Here is a 16,497-nt window from a genome sequence, read left to right as displayed (position 1 = left end):
AACTCAGTTAGTAAGGACTACTTCATCTCAAATTATAAAGTAAAACAGTTTAGTCTTAGGGGCAAAGTATTCACCAAATAACCCAAAGTAAAAGCTCTTCCCAGTTCAATAACAAATGAAATAGTCAGAAAGGAAGATGGGTAATTTAATTTTTTTTTTTTTTGTTTGGGGGGGGGGGGGGTTTAAACACCAAACAATCCACCACTCTACTAAGAAATGAAGTAGTCCCAAGCTATATTGGTAGTAGATTGCTACAGTAGAATCAAACCATTGCTCATTCCTAGTTATATAACCTGTGTATATGTATCTTGTGAATCACCACATCTGCAGAAAGACCAAGAAGATATGGATTCTTGTTTTTGTTCACATTCTTGAATATTTCACTATTTCTAACAAAATATATATTTCCAAATTATAAACACATGTAGTTCAATTTCTGTTCTGATTTAAATAAACAATGAATGTGAAAATTTAGATACTATCTGTGCTTGCAAAAGATAAAAAAAAAAATGTGACGAAAAATCAATTGATGAAAATTTCAATTAAACTTGTCCCAAAAGATCCAGATCTTATGGTCTTTTTGCATATAAATCAGATTATCCCACTCAGAACTCAAAATGGACCTTCCCGCTGTATTAAAAGCTATATAAGGAATAGTCCACTTTGTAAATCAGGGGGTGATAGGTATTGGTTATGTCCACTCTGCTACTAGCACCTGGTGAGAAAAAAATGTACTACCTCCCACAACTTACATTGAAAGAATTTGATTTCTGAATATTAAAAGCTTTCTTGTTTTTACGTGTTGCCTGTGGAGTGGCACTCGGCGTCCGAAATAACTTGTGTGGAGAGGAATCAAGCCGTATGTCCTGCAAGCAAGTGATTAATATAACACGCAATGTCAGTCAGTGTGAAATAAAACACCACAACTGCAAACTCTGAAAAAAAAAAATCATGATCTAAGGGAACTTGTTAGATCTCATGGATGAACATTTTTGAACATGCTGCACCTACAATAGATGCTCTACCATGACAAGCCACAACTGTTAGAACACAATCCTAAATTTATTATCAAAGAAGATATACATGACTGTAAATTGGTATTACTTCAAACATGCAAACATGCATGGAAAATTGTAAGGTTTTAAAAATCTAATTTCAAGAATACAGCTAAATACCCGATTTCCCTGAAAATGAGGTTTGTTGGTATGTCACCCCAGCTTTTGAAAAGCTGATAGAACAACGTATATGCCCCTTAACATACAATAAAGAAATGTTAACTTATATCTCTTACCACTGCCACATTACAAGCAACATAACAAAAATGATTAAACCATAATGGTAAGTGTGTGTTATTTTTGTTTACAAGTAAATATTTCCATCTTTGTAAAATTTCAAACAAACAAACAAACAAGCTCTGGGTAAATTTATGTAATTTTAAACAGATTTTATTTGTAAAACAGCCTTTTTGTGTATGAAAAAAATTGAAAGTATTATTAAACAGAAGTCAGTGATTATATTCCCTTTAGATTTTAAAACTTTTGATGTTGTTCATCAGAAATTTGTAAAAATTGAGCTGTCTTCATGGCGCTTCTGATAAAATGCAAAAAAAAGTTAAAATAACCAGGAGTTTCTTTCTATCCACGTGTTTTAAAATATGTAAACCCCATCTGCATAGTTATTTGCTGCAAGTGTTGGAACTTGGAAGAAAATATAGCATACAACAGACAAAGCATTTTGTACCTGGAGTTGGTCTCCTCTTGGAGGGGGCGGTGGTTCATGTATGTTCAGCTGCATGTGGGGGGACTGTCGTTGCATTTGTGGCGTTTGCTGAGCATGCAGCTTCTCCTTGGACTTCTTCTCCTTTTTGTCGTCTTTGGTGAAGGAGGACTCGCGATATACTGACGGAGTATTCTGTACAGGGCAAATAAAATACAGGAAAATAAGAAAACAAAACAAAAATACAGATTAACTACGACTATTTCAGTAACCTAGAAAGAACATTTTAAAGTGACTGGAGAGAAAAGACTTTTAACAGAATTTATTATCTAGAAAAAATTTACATATCTTTTTTATTGCTACTTAAAACTATTACTAGAAGTTACTGTACATAACATAAATAATCAAGGAGACAATACTACACACACTTGCAAACCTTAAAAATAAGATTATGAATCGCAATAACATGCAAATGTTTTTAAAGATTTTCTAACTGTAGACATATTCAAGCAAATCACCACCACAAAGAATAGAACACAAGTCATGCTAGAGAAGGCTTGCTGACAGAATTAATCATCAGGTTGAGCAATGTGACCGTCAGGTGGTGCAGATGGCAATTGTTGCTCTTTTTATGTTTTCCTTGTTCTCCTTTTTCCTTCTTTTTATACATGTTGAATCTTTTCCCCCTTTCCCTCATCCCAGTTTTCTCTATTTTCTACATAAAAGCGCACTTTGTGGTCTAATCCAGCAGACAAAAAGTTTTTTTTAAAGTAATGGTCTTTCTCTTGGTTCTCCACTCTGACCTCCAATTGTATTTCTTTCTTCTTCCTTTCTCCACTGTCATCATTCATACCTTAACATCCATGTAATCACATGGCCAATGACACATATGTTGGACTTACTGTTCTGCATTTGTTACCCAACTTATATTACAATCACAGCACTGCTGCTATAATTACTATTGGAGAAAATTATATATTGCATCTCTTTTTTTTTTAATCATAGACAGGAAAAAATCAATAAAAAATCTTTTCCCAATCTAAGCAATATAAAAAGACCGAATGGGTGTGTGTGTGTGTGTGCGGGCGAGTGTGCGTGTTTCCATAATCTCCTATCTCACCTGAGCAATATTATGACTACTGTTTGGCGGCGTGGAAGTTGGGATGTTTCCAGAGCCAGACGTGGTACTGCTGGAGCTGTGGGATTCATACGTTCGTGGTGGCACTGTTGGGTTTGCTGGCTGCGACTGTCCTGGCGTGAAGAAAGGTCGCGGGACACCGCCCCCGCCACTGCCGTGATTGGGGGTCTGTGGTCTTATGGCTGGCGTCGCCATTCTGGCGGTGACGATCTTTTGGCATGCTGAAAAAAACAAAATGGATGAAATGCTGTATTAATGTAATTTTTAAGACAAAAAGGTGGTTTTTATATTACATTTGTTTTGAAACAGTGCATTAATTTCTGTATCTAAAACAATATGACAATATAAACCTGTAGTGTAAAAATGTTGGATAATTTAATGTACTATTAACATTGTAATAAATTTGTTTATAGTGTATGGGACAAAATACTTGGTTTAGGAGTTAGTTTGGCAGTAAAATGCCTAGAATCCCTTACCATCCTGAAAGACTCGTTCCACATTCAGACCATATGTGGCGCAGGTTTCGTAATAACTGCACCGTTTTAGATCATTGGCAAGTTTGCGTGCCCGTGTGTCGTCAATCACACGTGGGTTACTTTCACTTATTGCATCTAAAATGAGTCAAAGTTTCAGTATGAAAGATCCAATATTATTCATTTTATAACTCGTTATAAACAACTTCCTTTCCCCACATAAAAAAGAGCCCTACAATAGTGGCCGTATGTCATTTTCAGGCTCATGTTTTCTCTCTACCAATGAACATCATCTATCTTTGTTATAAACAGGCCACCAAAATAAACACAAACTGTACTTCTTAAAATATATTCCACTCATTTACCTTGTGTCCCTACTAATATAAGTGGTATCTCAGCTGTATTTCTAAAGTGCGCCATCTTGGCATAATAATTGTAGATGGCACTGAAGCTAGATTCATTCTCCAAGCTAAATACGAATATCACAGCATCCACCCAGTGGGTAAACTGCAAAACAACCAATCCTGGTCACAGCCTTCATGCAGTTAACAATCTGCTTATATTGGGTTTAAGAAAACCAATAACCAAAATCATATATTAACAATATAATTACTTCACTTTGTAGGACCTTAATACATCACTTGCACTCTTAGATTACAGCAGTGGAACTTTCATGAATGAAACCAATGTCAGTTTTATTTTATCTTTTACACTAAGATTTAAAATACTTATGTACCTGTGCCTCTGGGGGTCCACCCTCATCTCGTATTAGTAACAGAAAGCTCTGGCCATCGATGACCACTTCTTTTTTGAAGCGTCCACCTGAGAAATAATACAAGAATGTTCTGTAATAATTTTTGCTTACCCCTAATATTGAATACATTGAAAAAATATTCTCTCTGCTCTGGATCATTTCAAAATATGTTTACCTAATCAATGGGCAACTCTTTGCCACTAAATGACAGAGATCAAACTCAATACATAATTTATTTTGCCTTTTTGAAAAACCAAAATTAATATTTCGATTACTGTAAAATATAAAATACAAACTTCAAGCTATTTGGTAAAACAAGGCCAACTTTTTGTGTTAAAAAGACTACACTAATGACTGGATCTTTTTAATGAGCAAAAATTATCTGTCTTTCAGATGCATAATCTTAGAATCATTAAAAATTATATGCTTTTTTTTTGTGCTTTTACTTCATAGAACAGAACTAATGGGTACTAGTAGCCAGATTTTCTTGTTGCTACCACTCAATAGAAATGTTCTAATGTTAAGAATTTATAACTCTAAGATAGTTTCTGTAAAATTCTCAAATTCTCCCATTGAAAAGAATGAATTATTTCCATACAGTGCATCTGCCAGAGACTTACCCTCAGGAGATTCTTCTTGCATGTAGGACCCTGTGAGGTAACGGTGGACCAGCGCAGACTTCCCGCTGTGGATGGAGCCCACGATGCCCTATAATATATATATATATAATTATGATGAACAAAGTATTGCACAGAACGAAAAATTAACAAACATGGATTCCAAAGCCTTGGAGTTCATGGCTTGGCACACAACAAAGTATGGTGATGGAGATTATACCCTGGAAGATCAAAGTGTTAATAACAAATAATTAATAGGAAGAGGACAGAGCTCTGCAATGCCTCTGAGAATTATATGGTAATGATATTTACAAGATAATAATTTACATTTACTGCCTTTAAAGCAATACCATTCAAGACACACTTACCAACTTTATGTCTGGCACACTGCGACTCAGCGTCCATTCTTGACTGTTCACAAAGGAATCTGAAAAATACAACAAATATACTCATTAATTAATTAATTAATAGACATCAAAGACTTTCATTTTCAGATAGGAAGCTCACTGTTCTGATTTTCAGACAAAAATTAGAAAAGCAACACAGGCACATCTGACACTTTTGTGAACATTAAAGTGGTAGTCACTAGTGGTAATGATGGAATATCAAGCTACTGAATGAATAAATAAATGAAATAGTACTTTGTTCTTGTGCTTAAATGGTCTATTTCCCTTAGCACTAGAAACCTATAAAATAAACTGTACTTTCTATACATTATGATAACATGTGTGCAATAATTACATTTTCCCTGCTGTAAATTCTGTTGCAATTATCCAGTTGCCACATTTGTGTGCACACCTAATGATCCATAGACAGGGTATTAATTCAATGAACAGTTGGGTCTCCTGTGACAAATGACTACTGGTCACTGGGGACCAATTATCTCTAGTAGAGATTAATGTCAAGGCCCCAATATGCCACAAAGAATAACCCAAGGGGCCCATGTGCAGCATAACTATGTGGGCAATGTGAAGATGGGACTAAACACCAGCAGTTTGGCACGCCCCCCCCCCCCCCATCCCCCAACCACACATACACATATACATCCCTCTCCAACATGTATCAGTTGAAAATAAAGTATAAATTTCTTTTTACTGAAAATTCAAGAAGACATGATGAAATAAGAAATCACACATTGGGAGTTAAATTTCAGTACACACAATAAGGGCCCATCCAATCCTGAACAAGGGGTAATTGGGCCCACCTATCTGTTTAACAATGTGGATGCGACAGCAAAAAAATAATAAGCGTTAATGTCTTATCAAAATATATGAAGTTAGGGCCCTTGTATTTGACACAGAGCCCATGTACCTGGATATTTTGTGACTAAATCAATGTTCTCAGGATATTAGTTTTTGCACTGGGTTATCACTATGTAATATTACCATAACTTCACAGCTCCATCTATGCTGGACTCTGCAGCAATATATTCTCAAAAGCCTTTTTCTAGCCAAACTCCAAATAATCAATTTGCTTAGTTTTCCAAAAGAAATTGGCAAAAGCATCTGTTGGGAATTGCATGTTTATCATAAGTCTCTTGTCTTTTTTCTTCTCTCCCTCTCTCTTTAGTTTCCTTTTTTTCCTTAACAAAGGAAAGATTCATACTATAAATATGATAAGCTGAATATTTTAAAATATCTAATTTCCTCAAGATCTTTCTAACTTATTCACCACTATCAATAAGCCACTCAGTCACTTTCATCCCCACTTACTAGGTCTCTTAGCTGAGACAGCCTTCCTGCACTTTTTATAAGGCAATGTGAAATGCCTTTTCAAAGTAGTTATGTATCCATGTGTCACTTGCAGACTCATTGTCATTGTCACAGTGTGACTGCAACTGTTACTTCGTCACTGTGGTTGTCCCACGTGAATCTTCCTCTCAAAATGTGACCCTTAATGTTGTCAGTATCGGTTCGTCTGTGTGACTGTAGAAGGCAGTCCTAGAAGGCTGACTAACCAGAGGTGGTAAAAAGATGCAGTCGGTGTCTTCAAATATGTTTCCTCGGAGAGTAAGTACACCAGTAAGTCAGGTTAAATCAAAATTTACTAGTGCAAAGATAAAATCTCTAGATTAAGAACACTTCAAAAACAACTGATGAATTTTCCATTTGAATAACTGTAATACTTAAAGAAATTCTATTATTTTCCTATTGTCCTATTTTCCATGTCCAGCAGTCAGTGGCCTTGGACTGATGGATGACAGTGCAGTTAGGAGACTCCTGTTCACCCAGTCGTAGTTTGATTTCCTAGATTTTCTTGGTACAAATGGTCTTTTTCTGTCTCCAAGGACCCATTACGTACACATTCAAATTCCATTTAAAAATGTCTCCACAATGATGATCAAATTCTTTCCAGTTACCATTCCAATTAAACTGTCCCAAGACTATGAAATGGTTTGAAATTCAAAAATCAGACTATAACTGTCTCAAGAGAGATCACCGCCTCTTCAAAATCAATCGCAACTATAAATAAAGGTCACAATATTTCCATTTCACTCCCTGTTTCTCCATTCCTCAAATTCTCCCCAGGCATCCTGTTACAAGTGCATCTAATGTTATATAAAAGTAATAGACTGGCCTGCAGTTCTCTCTCAGGGCCGTCAATTATGAAGCATACTGCCCAAGCACTTTCTATCTGCAGGCTGGTGTAAGAAGACTGAAGTATTGAGCCGAATTCATCAATACACAGCCCCAGCTGATCCTGTCTGGCTCTTCCGTCAACCTCCCCCTGGACTATCAAGCATTACATTGTTAGTGAAACACTTCCAGCCAATGCTTAATTGCCAAGATTTCAAATGCTCATCCACCTCTACAATAAATGTACTTTGCTTATGAAACAGACATAATTTCCTTTTGCAAAAAGAAGGTAGGCCAGATCAAATGCTTATGAACCAAACCAAATCTTCAACCCTGACTAATACATGTGTATGTTGACCAATACTGCTGACCAATACCAAAGCATAGGGAATCATCAGCCAAGTAAATCACACTGCTTAGGTGGATTTGTGCTGCTGGGAATCAGACAGAGAGTTCACAATGTATTAGATGGTGTTGATTACTCACTTAAGTCATATAATCCGTTTGCCACAAGTAATTTACGCAAACGAACTGAAGCTTAGCCATGGACTGATCAAATAATAAATAAATAAATAAATAAAATGAAATGTTTTGATCTTAAAGGGATAATAACTTTGTTTCAGCCAAAAAATGAATGTTCCTGTAAACAACAATTTTCCCATACTTACCAATGGTTAATGAATCCATTTTTACATTCAAAGTTAGTCCCTGTTTTTTTTTCTAAAAAGTTTGGTTCTTTGTTAAAATCTCTAAAGCTATAACTGCCGTTTTTGTGGTAAAAAAGAATATATTATATTTCTGTGAGTTATTCACAATGTTTTTATTGTGAAATATAGATCTCATACAAAGAGTTATTATCCCTTTAACTTTAGATGCAAAAGCTTGATTGCAATCTCCCATTAAAACAGTAAGCACACTGGACTTAATCAGACAGCTGAATTGCAATTATTAACTTGAATTTTTGAAATGACAAAGAATTTATTTTCGTTAAAATTTAAATGCCTCTTATTACTTTGAAAACCAGTTAAAAACACATCTGCCCCCCTCCCCCCAACCCTTCTCCACTTAATAAATACACACTGGATCAAAGAAGCAAAGTGATCACAACGAGCTTGTAGGAAATCAATGTGTATGTATAATTAGGCAGTGTGGCATCTAAATTGATGTATTGATTAATTCAATCAAAGCAATAAAGATAGATGATTATGTACATTAAAATCATAATGTCCTCAGTTATATTTCTTCCCCTTCTGTTATTTTGGTATGGTTCCTTTGTCAATGAAGTCGCTGGTGCATTGAAAGGCCAAGCACAAACTAAATTAGAAACATTGATATTCAATTAAGATACCAGTCAGACTGGAGAAATGCTATCTTTTGTTTCATCGGGCTTTCATAATTTGTTTTTGTCCTAATCTGTGGTTTATAGTTTATAGAAAGGATGACAAAGTTATCCATGAATCTTTTTAATTGGAACTATTGAACAAATCTGAATGGTTGAACAAGCTGACTGCTAAAAAAAAATTCTGATGATAATAATAAGAATAACAACAATAACAAAATATGAGCAAACTCTTCCTCCTTCATATCCTCGGGAACTTATTGAAAAGAAGTATCTTGATGGGATTTCTAATTGTGTCTCATTCACCACCTTCAGTGTGGATTGCTCTCCCAGTGTTCCAGTTTATAACATGTGGAGTTTAATAACATGCTGAAATCAGCTGGCTCTCTCTAGATCAATATCTGAGGCCAGTTTCACCAAAGAACTTAAGCCCGAAAATTGGTCTAAACTTGAACGCCAAAATTTTGTCTTAAGTCTTTTAAGTAATCAGTGATGTAGTGAAGTGAAGTAGTAGTAGCAGTACTCTTAGACCGAATTCACATCGAGTTGAGCCATGGCTCTACAAAGCCACGAACTAAATATGACGGATGTACATGAAAGGAAAACCACCTTATCTTTTAATAGTCTCTCCGCCTCTCACAGGCCTCCCCATGCGCCGTCCCTGCGGGAGGTACAGTCATTAAATCTCGGCTCCATTGGAACGACACATGGGGAGGCGTGTGAGAGGCGGAGAGACTATTAAAAGATCAGGCGGTTTTCCTTCCATGAACGTCCGCCATATTTAGTTCAGGGTGTGCAGAGCCATGGCTCATCTAGATGTGAATGCGGTCGTAAAGGAAACATTGTGCTTTTTGTATAACAACAAAGGCAAAACTAATGTTTCAAACCAATTGCCCATTTTATTTAGGTGAACTACTGATGTAGACCAAATCTTTGGTCTAAAAGTTTAGACCAGCTTTCGGTCTAAAATTCTTTAGTGGAACTGGCCCTTATTTTGATGTATAAGGATCCATAGCCTACATATAGACTCTAGTAATTTATATCCGTCTGAATTATACCAACTTAAAATATCTCACATGTCACTGTTTTATTATAATTCATTAAGTAAACATTTGAGTTTCATTTTGAGGCTATACTTATACATACAGGACTTGTATAAATACAGTCTAGTTGATTTGACTCAGACCAGCCAGCTAATGAATCATGAACTAATCATGGTATCTGATTACAAACAACACTTCACACAGGTACTACACGAAGTCGGAATTACTCATGGAAGTGCCTCTCAGGTATGAGGCAAAACAGCACCGAATTCAACTGAATTTGTTGTACTTAATTTGAAAATAAAGCAATTAACTATTACAAAAGAAAAAAATTGTTGTACTGTGAAAAATGTTATTTTCATAAAAAGCGCAATGGCTTGCTACAACTAAGATAGTGCGAAGTTAAACAAGCTGTTGATGGTGTTTTTGGTGACAGCAACCACTCTACATAAAGCTAGCGACATTATGTTTGGTGTGACAGCAATCACAAGTTAGCTGTCAACATTGTGTTTGGTGAGAAGCAATCACAAGTTAGCTGTCAACATTGTGTTTGGTGAGAAGCAATCATAAGTTAGCTGTCAACAGCATGTTTGGTGAGAAGCAATCACAAGTTAGCTGTCAACATTGTGTTTGGTGAGAAGCAATCACAAGTTAGCTGTCAACAGTGTGTTTGGTGAGATATAAGTCACAATTTAGCTGTCAACAGTGTGTTTGGTGAGACAGCAATCACAAGATAGCTGTCAACATAGTATAGGCAGAAATGAATGTTAACAAAAATAAAGTGGATAGAAGACACCAACTGGAAGACATGTTTTATCTGTGTCCAAACAACATCAACAATACTTGAGTATAATGATTATTAAGAAAGAATACTATTATCAAAACTGGTAATATGATTTGCACATGAAAATGCAGCTCAAACTTGTTGACTCAACAGGCATGTGAAGCATTTTCACTGGAGATAAAATAGTGAAGATGCTATCTAGTTTCCAACCAGCAAACTGACATATCAGTGCATCTAATAGGAGGTTTCAGTGCACTTTCACATACCAAGCCAGAATATACACCTGTCATTTACAAAGAGTAGGAAAATAGGATAACGTCTACAATTCTTCAAAAGATTTTTACTAACTAAAATTTCTCACATTCAGCAAACCTGTGACAAATCTTGGCTAAAAACACAATGACAAATTTGGCAAGGTTATTAAATAAAAAATACAATAAATAAGCATATGATTTTTGACCACCCATTTCTTCACTCTAATGGACTTCTACTGTCCAGATTGACAAAGGTCAAACATTACCTTTGAACTAAAATTCTTGTGCCAAACTGGACCCAGTAATGTGATCCATGAAGTAAAAGAAGGGGAGCGGAAAGCTGACACCCTGACAAGCCTATGGAATGCTCTGAACACAGATGTGCATAACACAGTTAGACTACACTCTAGTAATGGACTCAATACTGACAGAACTACACTGGCTTTCTGTAGTAAAAATCTTATAAAAGCTAATATATATTATAATAATAATAAAATACTATTAATGATGATTATAATACCAATACTACTACAACTAATATTATTAATTATTATTTAATAAATATGTAGTCAGAGATAGATCTATACCAATCTGAACAAATTACTATTAAAGAATACATTTACAAACAGAACAGATTACAGTGAAAGTAATAACTGCATTCTTTAGCTGACTATCCTATTAAAAAAAAAACTAAAAAAAAAAAAAAAAAAAAATGTTAACTTGATGCTATCTGACTTGGACACATGTCTAACCCTGGGTTGTACAACCTAGATGCACTAGTATTGTAACCAGACTGATATTATAAAATGTAACATATACCACTTCAGTGGTCTACTGTAACTGGACTCACACAGACTTCTGAGTACTTAACAAATTTCACTGAAATGTTTAGCATTTTAAACTTTGGTTTATGAAAGTATGAAACAGTACACATCTTTTAATAACTGCCTTGGTTCAAATGATTGTTTCAGCTAAAGCAAGCCAGTGTTTTTGAGAAAAAAATGATTTTAATTTAAAAATCTTACCCCAACCCACAGCTGAATATCAAATACTTTCCAATTCAAGGCATCCGAGCAGAAACTGTGTACATATACCTCCCTTTTCTATCATAGATTTATTCATATATATTTATATTATTTCATTTTGGAAGATGGAGGTAGAGGTAAGAATGGTGAGGCACGATATAATCTATGGGGGGAAAAGGCACGAAGAGTTCTTGAATGGTTTTGCACATTTTTTAAGCAAAACAACTGACTTTGGTAAAACATTTTTCATATTGCAATTAAAACAAGTGCTTAGGGGGTGGGAGGGGGTGTATGTGCACCTGCATGTGTGTGCATGCATACGTGCGTGTTTGTGGTTAATGTCAGGAACAAAAAGTAAATACTTTTGTTTTGATAATTTTATTCTAGTAAACAATATGTTCTAGTAGTAATGAGTGGGAAGATTGTCCTACCAGCAAGACCCATGTTGTTATTTCTGCCAGAGCTGTCAAACTCCGGTATGACCACTTGTCTCAATGTTCTGCTAATGGAAATGTGTGGTTTTAAGCATGCATATAATGACCCTGCCAGCCTCAATGTGCATTCCACACCATATCACACTGCTGTACTTAAATAGGCTCTCCCCTTCACAGATATCCACTCCATGGGCACTGCATTCTGGCAAGCGATTGCCCCAAATCTGCACAAAACACTATCTAATATCAAGGGAACATGCCATCTTTAATGCAGTTTATTTCAACTTGTTTTCATTAATACATTCCACATTAACTTGAAAATCCCAGGGGAAAGATCTGCTCCATGGTACACTGTGTGTCAAAAATAGTGTACCCTGTCCAAAACCTTTCACCTGTCACTTTAATGGGTATGAGTTGACCTGATGAAGAGGACAATGGCTTGATATATACGCAGTCTCTTTTGTCATGGCTAAAATCAATGTGATCTGACTAAAACATTTAAGTGTTTGGTAAGAAAAACAAAATGCTAAGGAGATGGAATGCTATCAAACATTTGGTATAGAAGCTGTAAATGAGCCATATAGTGATGGTAAATAAAGACAAACTTTGTTCTCCAAACAACGTAATTCTATCTGGGCTGTTCATCCTGCGCACATGTTACTTCCTACCGACCTTTATAATCAAGCATAGTTTAAGGTTAATGGACATTTGGAAGGAGGAGGAATTTCAGCATGTTGCCCCGTTTGCATGATTCTCTGGGTATGCTACATAGCACACTTTTTATTTTAGTCATTCAACTGACTGTTTTTTAGCCAAACACGACAACTTAGCAAAACCTTAATCAAAATATTTCTTCATTTCTTTTACCATATGAAATCGTCCTTTGACAACATGATGGGAAGAGCCCTTTGTATGCCAGAATAAACCTCAAGTCTTATTTCCTACATGCAACAGGAACCAACACAATCCAATGGTGTGTAAAGACTTCAGAGGAAGGAAGGAAGAACAGAAGGAAAGAGGGATGACAAGGGTGTCATAGACCTCTTATCATTAGTGTACTTGATGAACAAATTTTGGGTAACTAACAACCCAGTCACATTTTTAGTAACAAAAAAAAAAAAAAAAAAAAAAAAAAAACTTGTGGAAAAAAAGAAGTACTGGTGGTAGATTCATAGATCCCAATAAACAACTCATTTACTAAAAGAAAAAAATGCAAAACATCCCACCTTCCCCGAAAAAAAAAAAAAAAATCAACATGCCATCTTGATCCATTCTAACATCATGATTATCCTGGAGAACATCCTATCAAGTAAATGGGAAACACATTGCTCTCTCAGGAAATCTAGGGGTTCAAATGCAACTGACCTTTCATAAATACACAGGTCTGAAGGCCTAGTCAGCTAACAGAGCTGCAGTATACACATAACACATTAACTAATTGTCTTTGGAACATACTTTTTTTTTAATTTTTCATCATATTCATGTCATTCATACAGACTGAGACTCTTTAATCATTATGGTCATGGTAAGTCTTGATCATATCATTAAGCTGAATTTTGTATTCTTTGATCAAATATCTTTACAAATTATACAAAGTATGCATAAAATATCAAATTAATACATATATATTTCACATTTATATTAAATCCTTACTTTTAAAGTAGATGGTTAAAACTGATATCCTCCCCTCCCCTCCCCCCCCCCCCTTCCATGCCTGGTTACGTTTTCAGTGAAAAAGCAAACAAACGGCATAAATAAAATAGAAATGCTCAGTTTCTGAAATGTACTAGTGAGTATAATTATTTAAAGAATATACCCCTAAATGAGAAGGAGTAAATATCTGATATCCTTCAATACCTTCTCACACACACACACACACATACACACACACACACACACACACACACAACACACACACAGGGTGTTTTCTAATTACTGCACATGTCACAAAAATACTAAGCAGGTCTGCCTTACAGGTGAACATTACACAAACACAGCTACAGGAGAGAGAGAGAGAGAGGGAAAAATTGAAACAAAGTTAATAATTAAAAGCTGGAGTGGCCAAGTGGTACAGAACCTCATGCCAGGAGAACATGTGCAAGTGTTTGATCAACAAGATGTGCACACATGGATGGGAAGATCACTTTCCAAGGAAGACTTCCCAGTGATAGAGAAATCAAAACTGGACAGCAAACATTTAACATGGAAGTGTAAGAAAACTCAGTCTGAAGTAAACAAGAGTAAATATATCCTCATTTACATTCTGTTTTAAAGATAGGGAAGAGACTGACATTCAAAATGAAAAGTATCTGTGTGCCTGAGAGGGTTTTCATCTTTTAACCAGAGATCAATGACATAATTCCTGAATTCTATACACTTCCATGTTGAACAACATTGAAACATAGACACCTTGGGTAGTGGAGATTCAAGGAGAAATATATCGAGTCTAATGTGAAGAAAGTGATGATGGGGTTCAAAGCATGTCTTGGGAGTCTCCATGTAATAATATGATTTGTAAAAAATTAGGCTACTAAGAGAACATTCACAACAGAAGATCCTCGGATGTACTGAGACACTGATCAAATATGACAGTCCCTACATGAAAGCAGAGCAGACTAACTTGCTGATTGTCTCCCCACTGCCTCTGTTCTGTGAGGTTCATCCTATCAAGCAAGTCCCCTATGGGAAAATTTTAAGTTCTTATTCAATATTAAATATTTTAATATAATATCAACACCTATCTACCAGGAGTACAGCTGCTTCTTTTTAGATGGCTTTAGACACTCTGATACGAGATTCTATTCAAAAGAGATTTAATATTCTTAATGTAACTCCACAACTGCTGTATCATAAGTTCAAACTAACCCCTATAAGCATAAATGTGTTCTACCTGCCAACTTTCACGCCATGTGTTCGGCATTCTTAGAATACCACCCCTTTCACAGTTGCACTTATTTTGGCAATACTGTAACTAAAAGCATGCAGTCTTATGGAACTTAAAAGTGAAATAATCACATAGTCATACTACCAATGTCAGAAAGTTGGCAGATCTTAAAATAGCTCCTAAACCTGTTATCTATTTTGTTGATAACTTATTTTGATCCATTGTTCTGTTTCTGGGATATAAGTTAGAAACGAACAGTAAATGAGTTTACACTGTCAAGGGCGAGGTCTAGAAGGCTAGATTTGCAATAAATATCTGAATGTTAAACATGGGCATTAAAAATAATCACACCCCTCACAAAAATGACTTTCTACACAGTTTTGATACAATATATGTTTTTCTTGATTTCAATGGCTGAAATCTAACCAGTATTTCATTTTCTATCTTATCAGCTAATAATAGCATGGATGTCATAGCTTACAGTACACATTTATACTGTTGACTGGCATTTATAAATGGATGGTAAGCCAGGATACCTTCAATTATTGGAGATGTTTCACAGTCCATTTCCCCTTTTATATGCATGCATAGTATCCCTCAACACTGTAAACCAACTGATCTAAACATACAAGGAAAGCCATCTTGTGTGCAAAGGACCCATGTAAAAAGCATGTTAAATATCACAGCCATCACAGCTGTAGAGCTTTGGCAGAATGCACAAAGTTATGCCAACTTGTGCATTGGTCCTTAGTTAAAAAATATGCATACAGATACCAGGTAGATGAGATCTTTTATATCCCTTACAGTTTTCATGGCAAGTACCTTGCCTAAAATGTATTAAGGGGGCTTTTATAATTTGAAACAAATTATTGCTTAGCTATCAAATAACTTTATTGGCTTCTGGTTGCTGTAAATACTCCACTAAACACAAAGGTTAGTTTACAAAAGAAAGCTCAATAATGTAAATACTTTGGACAAAGGAAAATTCTGGGTCACATTAAACTAAAGAGCTAAATAAAACACTAACAAAATTAGAAATTTTAGATTTGGATGGTGTTCTTCAGTAGTTTATAGCAGCAGCGTATAAAAAACAGGTTTGGAATGGCTTTACAGATTCACCGCAAATCCCAATTTGAAACACACACCGCCCCTCAATGTTTGTAAACAAAGACTTATTCGACTATGTTTCCCCTTTCACATGTGTAGTTCCCAAGGTAAAAAGGACAGAAGGCTCTCAATATACTTCGCAAATTTGGTTTTTACCAATTAGTATTTCTTACCTTCAATGCAGACGACATGTTCGCGTACTTGCTGCTGGACCAAAGGATCTGGTATAGCCTCGATCAGATCATATATGGCATAAATGCTAGGGTGGACCGACTCAAATCGCTGGATTTCCTGGCGAATCATTAGCGAAGTACTGTGAAATGGCTGGATCTGATTCCTTTGGTTCATCTTCG

General features: G+C 35.7%; 1 protein-coding gene across 16 annotated transcripts in view; it reads right to left on the bottom strand.

Annotated features, from left to right (window-relative positions):
• Positions 1 to 16,492, bottom strand: part of LOC106170420 (centaurin-gamma-1A) — a 38,793-nt gene extending 22,301 nt beyond the window's left edge. For 9 of the 16 annotated variants that reach the window (XM_087018641.1, XM_087018643.1, XM_087018642.1 and 6 more), the window contains exons 1-9: positions 16,318 to 16,492; positions 5,067 to 5,125; positions 4,702 to 4,789; positions 4,064 to 4,149; positions 3,693 to 3,834; positions 3,331 to 3,465; positions 2,837 to 3,075; positions 1,741 to 1,911; positions 753 to 866 (exon numbers count right to left, since the gene is read on the bottom strand). In XM_087018641.1, the coding sequence (XP_086874767.1) occupies positions 753 to 866; positions 1,741 to 1,911; positions 2,837 to 3,075; positions 3,331 to 3,465; positions 3,693 to 3,834; positions 4,064 to 4,149; positions 4,702 to 4,789; positions 5,067 to 5,125; positions 16,318 to 16,492 (1,209 nt within the window). Of the gene's footprint in view, positions 1 to 752; positions 867 to 1,740; positions 1,912 to 2,836; positions 3,076 to 3,330; positions 3,466 to 3,692; positions 3,835 to 4,063; positions 4,150 to 4,701; positions 4,790 to 5,066; positions 5,126 to 6,410; positions 6,823 to 16,317 lie in introns of those variants that run through there. The other 7 variants (XM_087018648.1, XM_087018650.1, XM_087018653.1 and 4 more) reach the window with 2 other exon arrangements.
• Positions 16,493 to 16,497: the final 5 nt, after the last annotated feature.

This window comes from Lingula anatina, chromosome 7 (assembly GCF_051362555.1).
Source record: "Lingula anatina isolate TDL-2025a chromosome 7, LinAna3.0, whole genome shotgun sequence".
NCBI lineage: Eukaryota > Metazoa > Brachiopoda > Lingulata > Lingulida > Lingulidae > Lingula > Lingula anatina.
This window is presented reverse-complemented; position numbering and strand designations above follow the sequence as displayed.